We start from the raw sequence: 15121 nt of genomic DNA, 5'->3' as shown, positions 1-15121 counted from the left end.
GAATATGAATACCCACTCACGCTTCAAATGAACACACAACCCTCACCCCTGCTTCTTGTACCACTTTATACTCACCCACATCCACTGTTCTCTCTCTCTGGCTCGGCAGCAGGTGGTCGGACTCCGGCTGGCGAAGCCGACACGTGGTGCGGCAACACCGCGATGGTCCAACGGGTCTCCAACGACAGCAGGCGGTGACGCCGCTGCTCACGGTGGGGGTAGTGATGGTTTTGACGGCGAGCCCGCGGCGGATCCCTCAAATCACACCCTCCAAACTCGATTTCGACACCATTCTCGTAGCCTTTTCGTGTAGTTCAAGCTCACTTAAGTTTCATGATCCGCAAGAAACAAGTCTCGAACACTCATGGAAAGCGAACTCGAGCTCTTCACCATCTCGTCTTTCGATCGCATCCTCGCTTGCTTTTGTAAGTATTTGTTATGATTATCCTTTGAACTTCCCATGTTATACGTCAAATCATCCAAGTAGTGCTAGTCCACTTAAAAATTTGTGAATCTTTAGACTTATGTGTTTGGCTAAACATGATCCTTCCACCAAAAATATAAGTCGGCTCATGAGAGTTGTACCTAGAGGTTCACAAAATTGGTACATGAGGATTGATAAGTATTTTGGAGTTTAGAGTATACATATAGTTTGCACATATATCGTACTGTTAGACTTGTTAAAATCTTGAGTTGTATATATAGCATAAAACTAAAAATTTTAAGTTATAAAACTCTAAAAGATGGTAAATGAAAAGTTTATAAAAGAAAAAGGCAAATTAGATACACATAAGAATTAACTACCTGAATGCAATAATGCTACGTAATGTATAAAGTTGAAAGGATTGTTGGAATAAATTGTAATTAATATGTATTTATGATGCCATAAAACCTTTACAAATGTGGATGACAAATTGATGTGAAGCTACAAACTCTTGTAAAAAAAGGTCTAGAAACTTAAATGAATAATTTTAAGTCATAATGACACTAAAGTCATATCTTTAATATTGTGAAAGTATTTCTAGCATTTATATAAACAGGTAGACTTTGAACAAAACAGATATAAATTTATCATTTTTTTTGTTCATAAATATTTGTGGTGTTATGACAGTTATCTCTAAATATAAAGACACAAATTTTATGCACATAAGTATTTGTCGTCGAACCGGGTTAAAAATATATTTACTTTTATACCCAGATATGATTTAGTCAAAAACTACTACGAGCGTAATAATGGCGATACATTATTATTATAAAAATACATTTCGGTGTAAATATATGTATTTTGTCAATTTGGAACGAATCACCAACGTGTCGGCATGTCGTGCTAAAAACAAGAAAATACTTATTTCAAAACTAGCTAGTTGGATGATTTGAATATGACCAACACCTATGCTGGGGCTTTGTTTCATGGACCATAGTGTCTTATATGAGTTGGGACACGTGTAGGTTGGAAATTATTTTGGGCATTTGATTTTGCTAGCATATACATAGCAACCTTATGATTCAAGTCAGTTTATCTTGCACAAGGATATCGAGGTGAGTTCATAACCCCCACTTTTTACGGTTTTACATTTTTATAAATGTTTTCGGGGGTGGAAAGACATGCAAGTTTTTGCAAAAGAAAACACTATTTCGATGAACGAAAACACATATTTATAAACCATGTTGCAAATGATTTTCAACGAACTTGAATGGTTTACGAACGATTTATACTAAACATACCGGTTTTACAAAACATGCATGATTTTCATGACTAGTGACGAGAGTGTCCTAGCTACAACAACGGGACTGGGTTGGCCTGCGTACGAAAAACAAGACAACTCAGTGAGATCATGTCCCCCTTTTCTTTCAACGTTTCGGTTTACAACTTTCGGGGGAAATACATGTCAAACTAGGGTATGATTAAGTTATGGAATGAACTCTTAGATCATGTGAGCATAGGCTGTAACTGAGGTGCCATTAATCCTTTTGAGGACCAAGGAACAAAGGTTAGATCTAATGGGTACGGGCGAGCCCCACTCACGGTCCATGGGTTACCACTTAGAGTGCTGTTGTGTCCAGCGTCGAGAGTTCGACACTTAAATTGCCTACGCGGGTTGAGTACCTCCTATGTCGTCGCATATATTAATGTCCTCGCGAAACATTAATGATCAACATGTTCATAGACGCTTTACATACCAACTTACAACACTATAACTTTCAAATGTTTTTAATATTCATTTGACGCAAACTCGTAATACATGTATTTACAAACTTTGATAATGTTTTCAACTTATGTACAAGTAAGAGGACGTGTTGGTCCTACTTACAAAACTCTAGTGGGCTAGACTCACAGTTTTCATACAACATGTCGAGAAAATGATTTTACTAATTTTCTCCACAACTTTTTAACCGGTTATCAAAAAGATTTAATTTAAATCTTTTCAAAACAAACTATGAACTCGCTCAACTTTATGTTGACTTTTTCGCATGTTCTTTCTCATGTTGCATTTTCAAAACTATGGAACGGTTGGAATAGGAGAACCCGTGGGAATTCGAGTACTTAGCGGTGTTCATTTTTTTAGAAGTCTTAGCTTATTTGCTTCCGCTGTGCAATGAAGATACCGGTCCAGTCACGCCAGCTCTGATATTTCGGGGTGTGACATTATCCCCAACTTGTGGGTAAATTAATATTTAGCATTTGCATCTGTCGGGTGCATGCCTGCACCCCGTGCATAGGTCGTGGCCATTAATAACTTAAATGAGCCAAGGATATCCAGGACACGGTCGTTAACCCCCAAATGTTTATGTTATCAAACAATACAGATTAAAACGGGTTATGCGGATTTATTAAATCACAATCCGACATAATAATCCCATACCCGACCACGCGGTATTAATATACCGTATCCCAAGCCCGTATAGGGAAAATAAGTTAAAAGTATTTACCTGATGTAGCAGTAAATTCCTAAAGTTCTTGAAAGATACTTTTTACCGGAAGGTATAAATCTGTATAGAAGGTTTAATTATCTATTAGGAAGCTAACGGGTCTTTACTTAAGTCAAACACTTAGACCGACTAGCTAGAAAGAAACCTTACGGACCTAACCGGTAGATTAAACGGAAACGTGGATAGAATGTGATTTAGACCCGACAAGCTTGAATACTTGTATAATATGGGTAAACTAAACACCTTCTGGAAAATGAGGTTTTAATGACAAGGTTAAGCCCGTTTCGGCTATTTTACGTAAACTAGTTACGTAAACCGATCCAAACGCGTAAATGCGTAACGGGTAACCGGACAAGCTATAAACAGGTCTTAATCATTATTATGCTCAAAATATGTTAATATAACAGTAGTATATCAACATTTATGCCCAAAAGCAATTTAAACCAAAATAAGTCCCATAAGGGCATTTTGGTAATTTTACATAGACTTTTGAAAGCTAAAAATAGGTTCCTGAGTTTAAAACTTTAACTTACTGTAATATTATGTAAATTAACTTAAAACATCAGTAAGTTATGGGTTTTAAATGATAAATATAGTTTTGACCAATACTAGGTGCTAAAAACGCTAAATATGTGATTTAAAGGGCTAATATGGTAAAAATAAGAAATCTGATATTTTGGTCAGTTTATGAGGTTCAAAATTGTACATTTATCATTTAGGATCAGTGGCAAAAAGTTTGGCTTCAAAATATTATGTAAAACTCAATTTATGCATGAAAAGGGCAAAATCGGTAATTACCGGAATTAGGCTATAATCTTATGTTAAGTTCAGTTTAAAAATTAAATAAAAATCTTCAAAAATCCCAAAATAATATTTAACATCAGTAGGTAAAAAGATTGGTGTCAAAAATTGGGTCTAGATGGACTTAATGCTAAATACGCTTTTTAATTACTAAGTAGTTCTTTAATTACGATATTTAGCATAACTCTCATTCTAGACCTCAAACTGATGTCAAACTTTCGGGGCATGTCCAAATATCAGTAGCAAAGGTTTTAGTTCATTCATATTGCTAAAAATCTCGGTTTTATGCAAAAAGGGCGTTTTAGGCATTAATGAGCATAATTACGATCAAGAGCATAATTTACAAACGATTAGGCACTATGTAATATAACTTCAGAGAGTTATACTACAATGTATTATGGTCCTAATGGAAGCTTAAAACATGGAAGAAATAAGCTTGAATGGGTCAGAATTGAAAGTCATAGCAAAAGTCAAGCTTTTGCGACTTTCGGTTATAATCTGCCCTTAGACGATTAATTGTCGGATTAGGACTGATAAAACATGTTGTATAGTCATTACCGAGTCATTAGAATGTTATAATATAATTTAGAACCTCTGGTTTATTAATTTTAATCAATTATGTATTTTCAGTCTAGTTTGACTTTTTGTCAAACTACTTTGACCCGACATTTAATCAGTCAAACGAGATAATTAGGAGACACCCTTTCAGGGGTTAGTTACCTATACTAATGTGGTTTCATAACCACTTTCAATTTGATCAGTGGTTAAGCCACATGTAATTAAAACGAAAGTCAAACTGAAACTACTAAAAGTTTGACTTTAAAGCAATTAATCTAAATTAAACAACTAAATAAGTAATTAGAAGCTTACTTAAGGTCCTAGCAATCTTTTCTACCCTTGAAAGTCTTCTCCAGGTCCTTGCAATGCTCCAGGAGTTGATTTGAGATTGTTTACAAATGAAGTGTTCATGAACTCAATACTAAAGCTCCTTATATAGTGAAACTCTAAGTTCCAAGATCATTGCAGTTGTTGTTGGAGGCCCTAGGATCACTCCAGGTGTCCTAGTGGTTTATAAAAACCATCCAAGAGTCCAAGGTTTCGGAAATTATATGTTAGAGTCGGTTTAACAGCTTAACATACATCTGTCCATAATTTCTGCCCAGCGACGAGCTTATGGACCGTAAGCTAGACATCTTGCGGACCGTATTCGAATCTTACGGACCGTAAACCTCAATCCATGCGGTCTGTAACCGAACTTAATTTGCAACGCCCAGTTACCACCTTACGGACCGTAAGCCTAGGGCCATACGGTCCGTAACCGTTGACCAGAGGACAAAAATTTTATAACTTTTATACACTTCACCATGCATTTCTATTGTCCGAATCTTGACCCATAATTCAGTACAATAGTCCATATGACCAGTTCTGAATGCCCAATAACAATGCCATGCAATTGTGTTTCCTTGTATTTAAAGAAGTTGTCCAAACATGAAGGTTTGTCGGCTTTTCGTATGAACTTCAAATTCTTGAATTGAATTATGTACTATTATTAGTAGCCAAAGTTTAACCTCCCTAATAGCCATTTATCAACGTGTCAATATAATTTATAAAGCTGTCGGGAATTATTCAAAAAGGTCATTCAGAGGTAAACTTAACATGTTGACATGTTTAATTCCCGTAACCTTATTTTTCATATGTATACACGAAATGGCTTCTTGTATTCAATTAACCTTTCGGTTAAGAACAAATCTCCCACGAAGTGTCAATCAGAGGCTCAAGTTTGGGCATGTTGACCTTTTAAGTCCTTCACGAGAATACACTCGTTTGAAGTTCGGGACACGTGTCTATATATAACTGGACACGTTTTTACGTGGTGTTACATCCTCACCCCCTTAAAAGAAATCTCGACCCCGAGATTTACTGGAATAAGTGAGGGTACTTCTGTTTCATAGTGGACTCCACTTCCCATGTATACTCGGGACCTCTACGAGCGTCCCATTTAACCTTTACTATAGGTACATACTTTCTTCGGAGCTTTTTGATCTGTCGATCCTCGATCGATATAGGTTTCTCAATGAACCTTAAGCTTTTATCAACTTGCACATCCTTGTGAGACATTGCTAAGGATTCATCAGCTAAACATTTCTTAAGGTTACAAACGTGGAATACATCATGAATTCCACTCAGCTCCTCTGGCAATCTTAGCCTATATGCTACACTGCCGACACATTCGAGGATCTCGAATGGTCCGATGTATCTAGGGCTCAACTTGTCCTTTTTACCAAAACGCATCACACCTTTCCAGGGTGACACTTTTAATAACACTTTGTCGCCTACTTCAAATTTTAGAGGCTTTCGCCTCATATCAGCATAGCTTTTCTGCCTATCCCTGGCAGCTTTTAGGCGATCTTGAATTTGGACAATCTTGTCCGTAGTCTCAAGGACTATATCAGGTCCAGATATCTGAGCTTCTCCACTTCTGCCCAACAGACAGGCGTTCTGCATTTCCGACCATATAGTGCCTCAAAAGGCGCAGCCTGAATGCTGGTATGATAACTATTGTTATAGGAGAACTCAATCAATGGCAGGTGGTCATCCCAGCTACCACCTAAATCAATAACACATGCACGAAGCATGTCTTCCAGAGTTTGAATAGTAAGCTCACTCTGACCATCAATCTGAGGATGGTAAGCAGTACTAAAATTCAAACGGGTGCCCAAAGATTGTTGGAAACTTTTCCAAAAGTGAGAGGTGTATCTAGTATCTCTATCCGAGATAATAGCCACCGGTACTCCTTGAAGAGCTACAATCTTATCGACATATAACTGGGCTAACTTATCGGAGCTATGAGTCTCCTTGATGGGTAAGAAATGAGCTGACTTTGTCAGTCTATCAACAATAACCCATATAGTGTCATTTCCGTGCCTTGTTCTGGGTAACTTGGTTATAAAATCCATGGTTACCATTTCCCATTTTCAAGTGGGAAGTTCCGGCTGTTGTAGAAGACCTGATGGCTTTTGATGTTCAGCTTTAATCTGAGCACATGTTAGGCACTTAGCTACATGGGTGGCAATAGATTTCTTCAAACCTATCCACCAATAATTGGCCTTTAAGTCTTGATACATCTTGTCACCTCCCGGGTGAACCGAATACTTAGAATTGTGGGCTTCCTGAAGGATCACATCCCGAAGTCCTCCTTGAATGGGAACCCAAATTCTGCCGTTCATTCTAAGTATTCCATCTCTTCCAGGTGTTAACTGTTCCGCAGTTACACCTAACTTTTCATTTGGAAGATTATCTTCCAATACAACGTCTTTTTGTGCAGCCAACAGTCTTTCATTCAAATTATTCTTTAACTCAATACTCTTTGCATTGATCCTAATCGGCTTAACTCTTTCTTTTCGGCTTAGAGCATCTGCGACCACATTCGCCTTACCGGGATGGTAGCGAATCTCGCAATCATAATCATTTAATGTTTCCATCCAACGACGTTGTCTCATATTGAGCTCTTTTTGATTGAACAAATGTTGGACACTTTTGTGATCTGAATAGATCACACATTTAGTTCCATACAAATAGTGTCTCCACAGTTTTAGTGCGAATACCACATCACCCAATTCCAAATCGTGAGTGGTGTAGTTCTTTTCATGCACCTTTAGCTGCCGCGATGCATAGGCAATTACATTGCCCCTCTGCATAAGTACACACCCCATGCCAGTGTGTGAAGCATCGCAATAAACAACAAAGTCTTCAACTCCTTCTGGTAGTGACAAAACCGGAGCGTTGCTCAATCTTTGTTTTAAAGTCTCGAAGGATTCCTGCTGCTTGGGACCCCAGATAAATTTCACATTCTTACGGGTCAAGGAAGTCAATGGTGCAGCTATTCTTGAGAAGTTCTCAATGAATCTCCTATAATATCTTGCTAAACCCAGAAAGCTGCGAATTTCTGTAGGTGTCTTAGGTGCTTCCCAATTCATTACAGCCTCTACTTTGGCAGGATCTACTTGAATACCGTGTTCACTAACCACATGTCCAAGGAACTGGACTTTGCGAAGCCAAAATTCACACTTTGAGAAATTGGCATATAACTTCTCCTGTCGAAGCAGTTCTAAAATACATCGAAGGTGCTTTTCATGCTCCACTTGGCTACGCGAGTAGATAAGTATGTCATCTATAAAAACAATGACAAACTTATCTAAATATGGTTTGCAGACTCTATTCATGAGGTCCATGAATGCTGCAGGCGCATTAGTGAGCCCAAAAGGCATCACTAAGAACTCGAAGTGTCCATATCTTGTTCTGAATGCCGTCTTTGGAACATCTTCGGTTCGAACTTTAAGTTGATGATACCCAGATCTCAAATCTATCTTTGAGAAGTAACTCGCTCCTTGGAGTTGATCGAATAAGTCATCGATCCTGGGTAAAGGATAACGATTTTTGATCCTTACCTTATTCAGTTCACGGTAATCAATACATAAACGCATTGATCCGTCCTTTTTCTTTACAAACAGAATTGGAGCTCCCCAAGGCGAAGAGCTGGGTTGAATGAAACCTTTTTCCAATAATTCATCCAGTTGAGTCCTGAGCTCTTTCATTTCGGTAGGTGCTAGGCGATACGGAGCTCGCGCGATAGGCGCAGATCCAGGGAGGATGTCGATCCTGAATTCTACTTGCCTCTCAGGAGGTAATCCAGGTAACTCGTCAGGAAAGACATCAGGATATTCTGAAATAATTGGGATGTCCTTAATCTTCGGTTTTGGATCATTCACCGACACTTGTGCCATGTAAATGACACATCCACCCTTCAAACACTGGGATACTTTAAGAATAGACATGTTGCGTGGCAACCCGTATTGTGTGTCTCCTTGGATAGTGACGGACTCACCGGAAGGGGTTTTGATAATGATAAGCTTTTTGTCACATACAATTTTTTGGGCTTGGTTATGCAACAACCAATCCATGCCTAAAACTATATCAAAACCAGCCAATTTCATTGGCAGGAGGGACAGTGGGATAGAATGGTTCTTAATGGACATTGAACATCCATCAAGAAGAGTTGAGGCGGATTCTAAGGTACCATCAGCGAGTTCTACCTCATATTTTATGTCTAGAGTCTTAATAGGCAAATTCAATAACTTACAGAACTTATGATCTACAAAGGACTTATCAGCACCGGAATCAAATAAGACTCTAGCATAAATATTATTGATGAGGAAGGTACCTGTTATGACATTATCATCAGTCACCGCTTCCTTTGCCTGCATTTGGAACACTCGGGCATTGTTCTTCTTAGCCTTTTTAGGCTTTTTCGCATTCTTGGGGCAATTGGTCTTAATATGCCCTTTTTCATTGCAACCATAACAGGTTGCATCCTTGATGTTTCGGTACTCAACAGACTTGTGCCCTTTCTTCTTGCAAATCCCACACGCTTTGGCCTGTGGGTCCCGATTGCACTTGCCAAAGTGTCTCTTATGGCAAGTCTTGCATCTGGGCTTGTCATCAGTCTGCCCCTTCTTGGAACCAGAGTTCCCCTTTCCTTTCTTATTCGATTGAGAGGACTGATCATCCTCTCTCTTCCTCTTCCCCTCTTCAGAATTTTTCTTCGCCCTGCTCCTCACAACATCCAATGTGAGGGATAGTGATAGATCCACAACAGATCTATAGGTGGTTGGCTTAGAAGCCTTCACATTTCCTTTAATCTCAGGGGCCAAACCACCAATAAAACGCGTGATGCGCTTCGGCTCAGGGGTGACTAAATATGGTACCAACCTGGACATGGAATTGAAGCTTGTCACATAGGATCTGTAGTCTAGATGCTTCATCACGAGGGTGAGAAAATCAGTCTCCACACGCTCTACTTCGTGTTGAGGACAATAAGTGTCCTTAACCAAATCGACAAACTTCTCCCAGGAAAGGTTATACAAATGGACTTTCCCGATGGACTGTACAAGTGCTTTCCACCACGTAAGGGCATCGCCCTTAAAAGATTGGGAGACGAACATAACTACATCTCCCTTAGCGCAGCCGCTAATGTCTATCACCGTCTCCATCTCATCTAACCACTTCATACAGTCTATTGCCCCTTTTTCTCCTGTAAAATCCCTCGGCTTACAGGAAACAAAATACTTGTAGGTACAACCCTTGGTGTACCTAGGGGTCGGCTCAAGATCTATCTGTCTTTTGGGTATACTACCCCGGTTAGACGAATGCACTGACTCACTCTTCTTATGAGTGTGAGATTGAGAATGAGTTTTAGAGTGAGTTTGTGACCGAACGATACTCGGCTCCTTAAACTTAGCATTAATCGCTTGAGAGACTGCAGCGGTGATCATAGCTTGTAATTCTGCACCAGTAATGTTAATTCTGGTATTTCCCTGTGCTGGATGACTGTTTACTTCGTCGGAGCCAGCCATTTCTGAATGCTATAATATAGACAATAATAGTAATTTAAATTACATATAAGTTCATCGCATTGATGACTCATTGGTCATGGTATTATTAAACCATTTAGACCATTTCATAACATAACTAAATGTTTACATAATGCGTTATTCTACACAATACTAGACAGGAGAAAGATAGAAATTTCACAACTTCAATGTCATAGAAGACATTAAACTCGTTTCAAAGGACATTAAAATAGCTTAAAAGCTTGTCACAAGAACGAGTCCAGATTCTAATTATTGATCTCAAAAATCAATGATCTTTTAAGGTCTGAACCAAGTTCATTGCCTTTTTGACAAGAAGTTTATGAGTCGCACTTTCATTGTCATTTTACACCTTTGCTTAAAGCATGCATCTCAAATGGATGTCTTGGTGTATCCATCATACTAATATTTTCTAGCCAGGATTCGTATTGATCATTTTGGCTTTATGTGACTTGGAAGGGTCCAAGTACCTTTTGGAAGCTTGTGTGGTTTCTCGCACCGCACAACTAGGAATGTTAACATATTTTCAGATGTTAACTGAGATTTGCTATCTTAAAAAGGTTGTACCATCATAGCCAATTAATATTTTGGCTAGGTTATACCTCTAAGAGTTTCTTTGGCAGATCCATTATAAATTGAAAGGAATTAACATGGTGTAATAAAATACACAAATTCAAAACCAAAGTTAAAACTTCATTAGGATGAAAGCAAATACAACTACCCTAAACGAGACTTAGAAAAAGACAAACTACCCGCGCAGGGGCATACAGGAATGAAAATAAGTCCACGCAGGGACTTGATACAGAAATCAAACAAATGTCCATGCAGGGACATGATTACAACAATCAAGAAAACAAAACGACCCTCTACTTCTTCTTCCCCTTGATAAGGTTGGCGAGGCCTTTCATGAAGCTAGTATGCCTTTCCTTGTCCTTCTTGGTCTTATGCTCAACCTTATCCAACCTCTCTAAGATTTCCTGAGTTTGTTGCTGCTGCTGAAGATGCTGGGAAGGAGGTGGCTGATACGGAGGATACTGATAACCCTGAATTGGGTAGTCAGTTGGAGGTATAGGAGGGTAAGTGGAAGGATAACGGTGGTGATACTGCGCAGCCGTAAGATATGGGTCATGAGTTCCATAGCCCAATGGATATCCTGATGGGTCTCCATAAGGATTATACCCGGAAGAACCTGGGTATGTCGGAATTGGGTTATCAAATCCCACAGGCGGCATAGGTGGTACATAAGAAGCTTGCGGAGGATTATCCTCCGGTGCCGCATTTGAGGGCCCACCCATCTGAGGGTCCTCTGGAATAGGGGGATAGGAACTCGACCCTCGAGGAGAACTAAAACGGGGTCCTCCTCTAACGGACATGCGAGCGTTCCTTCTTCGCCTCGAAGGCTCGGGAGGTGGTTGTGGTAGCTGCTGCGGTGGCTCCTCTACCGGGAGTGGTGGTGGTGAGACAGCTTGAAGTTGAGGATCTGTGACAACCCGAACTTTCAAGGTTAGTGACGTGTAATCTGGTGACCTCAACTCTGTTAAACCTAAACGTTTGATAACTTGATTACATAACTTATTAGAATTCAATCGGGCCGCATATATCTTGTGCGTTATAACTATACCTTACAAACACACACCATGTCGGCCCAAATAGATCTCATGAGCCTAACTAGTCCATGGTGTGCTTTAATTGTTCCTTGTGTGTATCCTAATTAGCTAGGCCCAAAGTGTGAAGCCCGAAGTAAACTTGTTGATTGGCCCACTTGATTTAATTGTGACCGCCCCTAAACTTGTATCACATATAATGCAGGTATTAGGCTAGTGTTTAGATGATAATTGAAAACTAAGCAATAGGTGGATCATCGGCCCAAGTAAATGGACTCAGGCCCATTCCGGATTAGTGTGGTCGCCCAAACCAAACCCTTTACCAAACTTCTTTGTTATTTAAGCTCGTGTATTACTTGTTGCCTACCTATATCTCAAAAAAAAAAAAAAAAAAAAAAAAACCCTACCGTTCCATCTTTTACGTACGGCAGAAGAGGACACCCCCCCTCGAGATAACAGCTTGGTTGATTAAATTCTTGGTTAGTAGTTCTAATCCGTTGACATTTATGTTTGCATGGTATTGTCATATATGATATTGAATGAGATTGTTGATTAATTATTTGGGATAATGTGTGATATGGTTATATGACTATGTGCAACTTGACATGAGTATGGTATGATCAAAAGCATGTGATTCTTGTCATCTTGACGGTTATGTATATGTGTGAATTGAATTATTAGAGGTAGGATAACTATGTGTGCTTGATAATGATGAGTGCATGTGACCAATATATGAGTCATAATAAATGTTGACATATCAGTAGTAGAATGGTCCAATGGAATTGAAGTTTAATGGTTGAAAGAGTTTAATATCTTTGAATAAAAATGGCGGCTCATGTGGGAATTTCAATATGGTGTCTACGATGATATGTGTGCCTTGCATGACTTGATTTCATATTCTCTATTAGCATGTATGTCAAACATTGATTGATCCTTTTTTTATGACTCTCGCATAACAATCATGTATGGATTAGAGATGCATCATTTATTATACAATGAGGTTTCACACACACACATATGTTTTATTATGAAATATGTATATAATTATACAGTTTGTTAAGCTTCAAGTATGAATTAAGAAAATATGCTTACATGTATTTTGTTAACTTCTATTGTAGAGTAGTAATGCTTGTTGTGAAGCAAGCTGATGGTTCATCGAACTTGAACCATTCAAAGTCAGTTTGCCATTTTACCATAAACGAGTTATTAGGCTGGGTATAGTTTACGGGTTAAATGTTTTGGCTGGTTTTTATGTGGAGATTAAACCTGGGCTGCCGAGTCGTGTTGGGTCTTATGTGTTTTTGATACAGGATCCTGATAACCATAGTAATTATAAAGTAGGAGGAAATGTAATTGCTACATGCATATTCATGGGTATGAGGTGTGAGTTGTTCGTGTGAGTCAGTAGAATATATGGATTTGTATTGTGGAAATACGTATACCCCGAATGTTCGTTATAACCTGTATGATAATGCGTGCCATACTTGCCTATCACATATGGAAAATATACATTAAGTAAGTAAATTCTTTGTAAACGAAACTAATTATTACTGGTAACCACACTAGGGTCCGGGTGACCAACGAGGAACAATTAACCTTACGTAACATAATCTACCGAGCACTCTAAGGTGAGTTCACTGTCCTTTTCCAAGCATGCATCCCGGGAAGGGATATTGGGTAACGTTCCAGGGGGAATGCAGGTTATTGGGATGTTGGTTATTACTCAGTTTCTATCATATAAGACCCCTTACATCTACCGACAGTTGCCGGGAAGGCAACGAGGTTATTAGTTGATAGCGCTATTAGGTTTGGCACCCTCACACCGTCTCAGGGAGGTCGGGCGTGAACTAATTTCCTTAAAGCATGACCAATGTTTTGATAGAGACATTGGGGTTGGGCAAACACATCTTGTAGCCATTTCGGTAATCGAGTTAATAACAACATCAAATCAAATTGTTGAACTGTTTTATATACATCTGGTAAACTAAACTCGGTAACAAAACTTTGAACTCACCAGCGTAGTCTGACACACTTGTTTGCATGCTTGTAGGTCGTTAGCTGTTTGCATTGGAACTTGCTGTCTGGAGTAGCTAGAGTCTCATGGGTCGATTGGAGGGATTTGTGTTCTGATTTGTTGATACCTTATATTGGTTTTAAACTATTTAACTTCGTTTGGTTTTGCTTCCACTGAATACTTTGGTTTCTTTTGAACTCGGGTGGTGTTTTATTATTAATCAAGAACTTTATTTTAGAAATATGTATGGGTTCCATGTAATTAGTGGCTCATTGCTGGTACGTCACACGCCTATCAGGGACACTCCCTAAGTGGTATTTTGGGGGTGTGACAGGATCATCTAAAGGTGGTTGAGCCGGAGAGCTATGATAAGATGGAGTAAAGAACCAGTCATAGGTGGCCATCCTCTCTTGGAAGGAGTCGGGTCCACGATAAGGAGATCCCCGAAATGGAGACCCACTAGATATGCTGATAGGGTGGCCCGGGGTTCCTGTTTGCATCTCCTGGTCGGGGTCATCATCCATCTCCATTTCCTGAGAGAAATGGTCCTCAAGGCCCAATGGGTTATAGCCAAGGAAGTCGTTCACATAGTCGGCTGGGTTGAATTGTCTTGGAGAGTAGGGGGATTCAGAATGATGAAATGAATGAGATTGCAAAGAGTTATGCGGTGGGTAAGATTCATGCGAATGGTGAGATTGGTCTGAATGGTGAGAGTGTTCGGGCTCATTTGGAGCAAATGGTCCGAAAGACGGATGAAAAGATGGCGAAGAGCTGAGCGAGACTGAGTGTCTTGCCGGCTCGAATGGTTGACCCCACATATCGCGAGAGTCAGAGGTGGAAAAAGACGCCGATGGAGTGCGTCTGTGAGATGGTCCTGCAGATGACGGTCCTCCACGCATGGGACCCTTGCCACGTCCTCTTAGTCTCGGAGGCATGATGGTAAACTTCCTGTTGAAACAAGTAAACAAAATAAAACAAAACAGAATAATAACAAAGGAAAGATAAAGATGCACCCTAGGTCATTTGCCTAGACTCGAGAGTCTAAGGAATGTGCTTATTGTGTCATTGAGATTAAACACAAAAGGTTAGTGTTTAATTCACTCAATGTTGGCTCTGATACCAACCTGTCACACCCCAATAATCCACGTATTACCGGTGGGCCCGGTGGGGAGTATCGTGACGTAGTTGATATCATCCTTGTCAACACACACATTAATATAGCACAGCGGAAGGCTGGGTAAATAAACTATTACAAACCATACTGTCTGTCGATGTTCGAGTACAAGGAAAATACAGACTGGAATGTAATAAGATCCACAGGCGGATCATAAAGTACAAAGAAA

General features: G+C 39.5%; 1 protein-coding gene across 1 annotated transcript; it reads right to left on the bottom strand.

Moving 5' to 3' along the window:
* Positions 1–11026: 11026 nt before the first annotated feature.
* LOC110900641 (formin-like protein 14) lies at positions 11027–14713 on the bottom strand. Its single transcript, XM_022147524.1, has 3 exons — positions 14111–14713; positions 13249–13252; positions 11027–11703 (listed from the first exon to the last, which is right to left on the bottom strand). The coding sequence occupies exons 1-3, from the start codon at positions 14711–14713 to the stop codon at positions 11027–11029; spliced, it is 1284 nt and encodes a 427-aa protein (XP_022003216.1).
* Between the last annotated feature and the right edge of the window lie 408 nt (positions 14714–15121).

This window comes from Helianthus annuus, chromosome 13, assembly GCF_002127325.2.
Source record: "Helianthus annuus cultivar XRQ/B chromosome 13, HanXRQr2.0-SUNRISE, whole genome shotgun sequence".
NCBI classification, from domain to species: Eukaryota; Viridiplantae; Streptophyta; class Magnoliopsida; order Asterales; family Asteraceae; genus Helianthus; species Helianthus annuus.
This window is presented reverse-complemented; position numbering and strand designations above follow the sequence as displayed.